Source organism: Notolepis coatsorum (genome assembly GCF_963971535.1).
Source record: "Notolepis coatsorum genome assembly, chromosome: 6".
Taxonomy (NCBI): domain Eukaryota; kingdom Metazoa; phylum Chordata; class Actinopteri; order Aulopiformes; family Paralepididae; genus Notolepis; species Notolepis coatsorum.
This window is the reverse complement of record NC_140170.1, coordinates 30,403,226-30,410,725: the sequence shown is the minus strand read 5'-3', so window position 1 is coordinate 30,410,725 and position 7,500 is coordinate 30,403,226. Positions and strand designations below refer to the sequence as shown.

At 50.7% G+C, this 7,500-nt stretch overlaps 1 protein-coding gene across 1 annotated transcript in view; it reads left to right on the top strand.

The window, feature by feature from the left end:
- The window catches only part of hsf4 (heat shock transcription factor 4), a gene marked incomplete at both ends in the record, with an annotated part of 55,206 nt that overhangs the window by 23,192 nt on the left and 24,514 nt on the right, over positions 1-7,500 (top strand). The window contains one exon of the mRNA XM_084316775.1: positions 5,940-6,015. Coding sequence (XP_084172901.1) covers positions 5,940-6,015 — 76 coding nt within the window. The remainder of the gene's footprint in view (positions 1-5,939; positions 6,016-7,500) is intronic.

Sequence of the window (7,500 nt, the reverse complement as noted above, 5' to 3'; positions counted from 1 at the left end):
GAGGCAGAAAGGAAGTGAATGTGGTTGTACTGGGCAGCTCCTAGTGGTCAACAGTGTCAGTCTGTGGTTGTACTGGGCAGCTCCTAGTGGTCAACAGTGTCAGACTGTGGTTGTACTGGGCAGCTCCTAGTGGTCAACAGTGTCAGTCTGTGGTTGTACTGGGCAGCTCCTAGTGGTCAACAGTGTCAGACTGTGGTTGTACTGGGCAGCTCCTAGTGGTCAACAGTGTCAGACTGTGGTTGTACTGGGCAGCTCCTAGTGGTCAACAGTGTCAGACTGTGGTTGTACCGGGCAGCTCCTAGTGGTCAACAGTGTCAGACTGTGGTTGTACTGGGCAGCTCCTAGTGGTCAACAGTGTCAGACTGTGGTTGTACTGGGCAGCTCCTAGTGGTCAACAGTGTCAGACTGTGGTTGTACTGGGCAGCTCCTAGTGGTCAACAGTGTCAGTCTGTGGTTGTACTGGGCAGCACCTAGTGGTCAACAGTGTCAGACTGTGGTTGTACTGGGCAGCTCCTAACGGTCAACAGTGTCAGACTGTGGTTGTACTGGGCAGCTCCTAGTGGTCAACAGTGTCAGACTGTGGTTGTACTGGGCAGCTCCTCATGGTCAACAGTGTCAGACTGTGGTTGTACTGGGCAGCTCCTAGCGGTCAACAGTGTCAGACTGTGGTTGTACTGGGCAGCTCCTAGTGGTCAACAGTGTCAGTCTGTGGTTGTACTGGGCAGCACCTAGTGGTCAACAGTGTCAGACTGTGGTTGTACTGGGCAGCTCCTAGTGGTCAACAGTGTCAGTCTGTGGTTGTACTGGGCAGCTCCTAGTGGTCAACAGTGTTAGACTGTGGTTGTACTGGGCAGCTCCTCGTGGTCAACAGTGTCAGACTGTGGTTGTACTTGGCAGCTCCTAGTGGTCAACAGTGTCAGACTGTGGTTGTACTGGGCAGCTCCTAGTGGTCAACAGTGTCAGTCTGTGGTTGCACTGGGCAGCTCCTAGTGGTCAACAGTGTCAGACTGTGGTTGTACTGGGCAGCTCCTAGTGGTCAACAGCGTCAGACTGTGGTTGTACTGGGCAGCTCCTAGTGGTCAACAGTGTTAGACTGTGGTTGTACCGGGCAGCTCCTAGTGGTCAACAGTGTCAGACTGTGGTTGTACTGGGCAGCTCCTAGTGGTCAACAGCGTCAGACTGTGGTTGTACCGGGCAGCTCCTAGTGGTCAACAGTGTCAGACTGTGGTTGTACTGGGCAGCTCCTAGTGGTCAACAGTGTCAGACTGTGGTTGTACTGGGCAGCTCCTAGTGGTCAACAGTGTCAGACTGTGGTTGTACTGGGCAGCTCCTAGTGGTCTACAGTGTCAGACTGTGGTTGTACTGGGCAGTTCCTAGTGGTCAACAGTGTCAGACTGTGGTTGTACTGGGCAGCTCCTAGTGGTCAACAGTGTCAGACTGTGGTTGTACTGGGCAGCTCCTAGTGGTCAACAGTGTCAGACTGTGGTTGTACTGGGCAGCTCCTAGTGGTCAACAGTGTCAGACTGTGGTTGTACTGGGCAGCTCCTAGTGGTCAACAGTGTCAGACTGTGGTTGTACTGGGCAGCTCCTAGTGGTCAACAGTGTCAGACTGTGGTTGTACTGGGCAGCTCCTCATGGTCAACAGTGTCAGACTGTGGTTGTACTGGGCAGCTCCTAGCGGTCAACAGTGTCAGACTGTGGTTGTACTGGGCAGCTCCTAGTGGTCAACAGTGTCAGTCTGTGGTTGTACTGGGCAGCTCCTAACGGTCAACAGTGTCAGACTGTGGTTGTACTGGGCAGCTCCTAGTGGTCAACAGTGTCAGACTGTGGTTGTACTGGGCAGCTCCTATTGGTCAACAGTGTCAGACTGTGGTTGTACCGGTCAAGCTCCTAGTGGTCAACAGTGTCAGACTGTGGTTGTACTGGGCAGCTCCTAGTGGTCAACAGTGTCAGACTGTGGTTGTACTGGGCAGCTCCTAGTGGTCAACAGTGTCAGACTGTGGTTGTACTGGGCAGCTCCTAGTGGTCAACAGTGTCAGACTGTGGTTGTACTGGGCAGCTCCTAGTGGTCAACAGTGTTAGACTGTGGTTGTACTGGGCAGCTCCTAGTGGTCAACAGTGTCAGACTGTGGTTGTACTGGGCAGCTCCTAGTGGTCAACAGTGTCAGACTGTGGTTGTACTGGGCAGCTCCTAGTGGTCAACAGTGTCAGACTGTGGTTGTACTGGGCAGCTCCTAGTGGTCAACAGTGTCAGACTGTGGTTGTACTGGGCATCTCCTAGTGGTCAACAGTGTCAGACTGTAGTTGTACCGGGCAGCTCCTAGTGGTCAACAGTGTCAGACTGTGGTTGTACTGGGCAGCTCCTAGTGGTCAACAGTGTCAGACTGTGGTTGTACCGGGCAGCTCCTAGTGGTCAACAGTGTCAGACTGTGGTTGTACTGGGCAGCTCCTAGTGGTCAACAGTGTCAGACTGGTTGTCCTGGGCAGCTCCTAGTGGTCAACAGTGTCAGACTGTGGTTGTACTGGGCAGCTCCTAGTGGTAAACAGTGTCAGACTGTGGTTGTACTGGGCAGCTCCTAGTGGTCAACAGTGTCAGTCTGTGGTTGTACTGGGCAGCTCCTAGTGGTCAACAGTGTTAGACTGTGGTTGTACTGGGCAGCTCCTCGTGGTCAACAGTGTCAGACTGTGGTTGTACTTGGCAGCTCCTAGTGGTCAACAGTGTCAGACTGTGGTTGTACTGGGCAGCTCCTAGTGGTCAACAGTGTCAGTCTGTGGTTGCACTGGGCAGCTCCTAGTGGTCAACAGTGTCAGACTGTGGTTGTACTGGGCAGCTCCTAGTGGTCAACAGCGTCAGACTGTGGTTGTACTGGGCAGCTCCTAGTGGTCAACAGTGTTAGACTGTGGTTGTACCGGGCAGCTCCTAGTGGTCAACAGTGTCAGACTGTGGTTGTACTGGGCAGCTCCTAGTGGTCAACAGCGTCAGACTGTGGTTGTACCGGGCAGCTCCTAGTGGTCAACAGTGTCAGACTGTGGTTGTACTGGGCAGCTCCTAGTGGTCAACAGTGTCAGACTGTGGTTGTACTGGGCAGCTCCTAGTGGTCAACAGTGTCAGACTGTGGTTGTACTGGGCAGCTCCTAGTGGTCTACAGTGTCAGACTGTGGTTGTACTGGGCAGTTCCTAGTGGTCAACAGTGTCAGACTGTGGTTGTACTGGGCAGCTCCTAGTGGTCAACAGTGTCAGACTGTGGTTGTACTGGGCAGCTCCTAGTGGTCAACAGTGTCAGACTGTGGTTGTACTGGGCAGCTCCTAGTGGTCAACAGTGTCAGACTGTGGTTGTACTGGGCAGCTCCTAGTGGTCAACAGTGTCAGACTGTGGTTGTACTGGGCAGCTCCTAGTGGTCAACAGTGTCAGACTGTGGTTGTACTGGGCAGCTCCTAGTGGTCAACAGTGTCAGACTGTGGTTGTACTGGGCAGCTCCTCATGGTCAACAGTGTCAGACTGTGGTTGTACTGGGCAGCTCCTAGCGGTCAACAGTGTCAGACTGTGGTTGTACTGGGCAGCTCCTAGTGGTCAACAGTGTCAGTCTGTGGTTGTACTGGGCAGCTCCTAACGGTCAACAGTGTCAGACTGTGGTTGTACTGGGCAGCTCCTAGTGGTCAACAGTGTCAGACTGTGGTTGTACTGGGCAGCTCCTAGTGGTCAACAGTGTCAGACTGTGGTTGTACCGGTCAAGCTCCTAGTGGTCAACAGTGTCAGACTGTGGTTGTACTGGGCAGCTCCTAGTGGTCAACAGTGTCAGACTGTGGTTGTACTGGGCAGCTCCTAGTGGTCAACAGTGTCAGACTGTGGTTGTACTGGGCAGCTCCTAGTGGTCAACAGTGTCAGACTGTGGTTGTACTGGGCAGCTCCTAGTGGTCAACAGTGTCAGACTGTGGTTGTACTGGGCAGCTCCTAGTGGTCAACAGTGTCAGACTGTGGTTGTACTGGGCAGCTCCTAGTGGTCAACAGTGTCAGACTGTGGTTGTACTGGGCAGCTCCTAGTGGTCAACAGTGTCAGACTGTGGTTGTACTGGGCAGCTCCTAGTGGTCAACAGTGTCAGACTGTGGTTGTTCTGGGCAGCTCCTAGTGGTCAACAGTGTCAGACTGTGGTTGTACTGGGCAGCTCCTAGTGGTCAACAGTGTCAGACTGTGGTTGTACTGGGCAGCTCCTAGTGGTCAACAGTGTCAGACTGTGGTTGTACTGGGCAGCTCCTAGTGGTCAACAGTGTCAGACTGTGGTTGTACTGGGCAGCTCCTAGTGGTCAACAGTGTCAGACTGTGGTTGTACTGGGCAGCTCCTAGTGGTCAACAGTGTCAGACTGTGGTTGTACTGGGCAGCTCCTAGTGGTCAACAGTGTCAGACTGTGGTTGTACTGGTTGTACTGGGCAGCTCCCAGGTGGATGAAGCGTGGTGAAGCAGGGTGTTTTTGCTGAGTCAACCTCCCCTGAATAAACACGTACGTAGCGCTTCACGGGTGCTGTGCCCTCGCTGAGTGGGTTTGAATGACGAATCCACTGTTGTTTCTCGGCCAACTGAGTCATTGAGGGTTTTTTAGGGTTAGGACCAAACTAACCAATGCACCAAAGCCACCCACCAGAACACAGCCCTTCCCGTCCTCTTCATCAAACTCTAGAGGTTCTGGTCCTTAAGGAGGAAGAGCCCAGTTAGCGATAGATGCCAGGTGATAATGTGAGGGCAGCGTCACCCAGGTGATAATGTGAGGGCAGCGGCACTCTGCTGCCACGTCTCCCTGTACCTGTAGGTCAGGGTGAATAGATCGCTGGTTGAGTTACTATTGTCTCATTGTGGCTGAAAATAGCTCCCAGGGAGGCATTGTGTGCAGCAGGGCTTTGTGTGGCATTGTCCCTGACGCTAGAGAACGTTCACATCCCCACCTGACCTGTGTGTGTGTGTGTGTGTGTGTGTGTGTGTGTGTGTGTGTGTGTGTGTGTGTGTGTGTGTGTGTGTGTGTGTGTGTGTGTGTGTGTGTGTGTGTGTGTGTGTGTGTGTGTGTGTGTGTGTGTGTGTGTGTGTGTGTGTGTGTGTGTGTGTGTGTGTGTGTGTGTGTGTGTGTGTGTGTGTGTGTAGAATTGGGTTCCTTTGCATTAATATTGCGCTGACTCGGAGCCTCTTGTAATGTTATTACCTCTCCTCTCCTCTCCTCTCCTCTCCTCTCCTCTCCTCTCCTCTCCTCTCCTCTCCTCTCCTCTCCTCTCCTCTCATCTCCCCTCCTCTCCCCTCCTCTCCTCTCCACTCCACTCCTCTCCTCTCCTCTCCTCTCCTCTCCTCTCCTCTCCACTCCTCTCCTCTCCTCTCCTCTCCTCTCCTCTCCTCTCCTCTCCTCTCCTCTCCTCTCCTCTCCTCTCCTCTCCTCTCCTCTCCTCTCCTCTCCTCTCCTCTCCTCTCCTCTCCTCTCCTCTCATCTTTTTGCTTTTCCTTCTCTCTTCTCTTCTCTTCTATTTTCTCCTATCCTCTTCTTGCTTTTCGTTTTTTCTTCTATCCTCTTCTTCTCTCCTCTCCTTCTCTCCTCCTCTCTTCTCTCTTCTTCTATTCTCTTATCCTTTCTTCTATTTTCTTCTCTTCTCTTCCCTCATCTCCTCTCTATCCTCTCTCTCTCTCTCCTCTCGCCTCCTCTCCTCTCTCATCTGTCTCTTCACTTACCTCCTCTCCTCTCTCTCATCTCTCTCTCCTCTCACCTCCTCTCTCTCATCTCTCTCTTCTCTCACCTCCTCTCCTCTCTCTCCTCTCCTCACACCTCCTCTCTCTCATCTCTCTCTTCTCTTACCTCCTCTCCTCCTCTCCTCTCTCTCCTATTGCCTCCTCTCCTCTCCTATTTCTCCTCTCTCGCCTCCGCTCCCCCTCTCTTCTTTATCCTCCTCTCTTCTTTCTCCTCCAGACAGAACGAGGTGTTATGGAGAGAGGTGGTTTCGCTCAGACAGAACCACACACAGCAACAGAAGGTCATGAACAAGGTTTGTGTGTGTGTGTGTGTGTGCACGTGTGTGTGTGTGTGTGTGCACGTGGCCTAACCAAGGGAACAATGTGGGTGAGTAGGTCTGGGAGTTCATCACTATGATGATGATGTCATTTAGGCCTTTTGAGCCTCCGATACTACCCACAATGCAACGTGCAGAGCACTTCTTCTGTGGTATGATATGTATCTGCTTTAGGGTCCACTTCAGTTGATGATACAAACATTGGATATGTGTCTCAAAGTCCTCAGTATCTACACAGTGCATTTCCATAAAATACAAATAAATGGTTTCATTGAGAGACGGTGGTGGTGGTGGGGGGGGGGGGGGGTGCTGATTCATGCTGCCCCTTACTCTTTTTATCTTCTTCCCTCTCTTTATACCTCTATATCTATCTATATATCTATCTATATCTACCCCTCTCTCTATATATATATATATAATATACATCCATCTTTCTCTGTCTCTCTCTATATATACCTCTATGTATCTTTCTTTCTCTTTATGTCTCTGTGTGTGTGTCTGTGTGTATGCCTCTCTCTATGTCTCTCCCTCTATCTCCCCCCCCCTCTCTCTCTGTCTCTGTCTCTCTCCCTCCCTCTCAATTAAATTAAATTAAATTCAAATGGGCTTTATTGACATGGGAAACATACGTTTACATTGCCAAAGCCAAACAAAACAAAAAAAACAAACAGAGAAATCAGAAGAAATCAGTACAGTAGAGAAGGCATTTCTTGTACAGTCTTTATGGTGGTTGTATTCCGTTGGATGTCCTTTTCTTGTCACAGCAGCTCACAAATCTTGCTGCTGTGTTTGCATATTGTTGTATTTCTCCCAGTAGGTATGGGAGTTTTGAGTTTTTTTCCATGTTTTCAAAGTCTCTTTGGGTGAAGTATATGTCTCTGATATCTTGGTATAGTGGGCAGGTTGAAGTATATGTCTCTGATGTCTTGGTATAGTGGGCAGGTTGAAGTATATGTCTCTGATGTCTTGGTATAGTTGGCAGGTTGAAGTATATGTCTCTGATGTCTTGGTATAGTGGGCAGGTTGAAGTATATGTCTCTGATGTCTTGGTATTGTGGGCAGGTTGAAGTATAAGTCTCTGATGTCTTGGTATAGTGGGCAGGTTGAAGTATATGTCTCTGATGTCTTGGTATAGTGGGCAGGTTGAAGTATATGTCTCTGATGCCTTGGTATAGTGGGCAGGTTGAAGTATATGTCTCTGATGTCTTGGTATAGTGGGCAGGTTGAAGTATATGTCTCTGATGTCTTGGTATAGTGGGCAGGTTGAAGTATATGTCTCTGATGTCTTGGTATAGTGGGCAGGTTGAAGTATATGTCTCTGATGTCTTGGTATAGTGGGCAGGTTGAAGTATATGTCTCTGATGTCTTGGTATAGTGGGCAGGTTGAAGTATATGTCTCTGATGTCTTGGTATAGTGGGCAGGTTGAAGTATAAGTCTCTGATGTCTTGGTATAGTGGGCA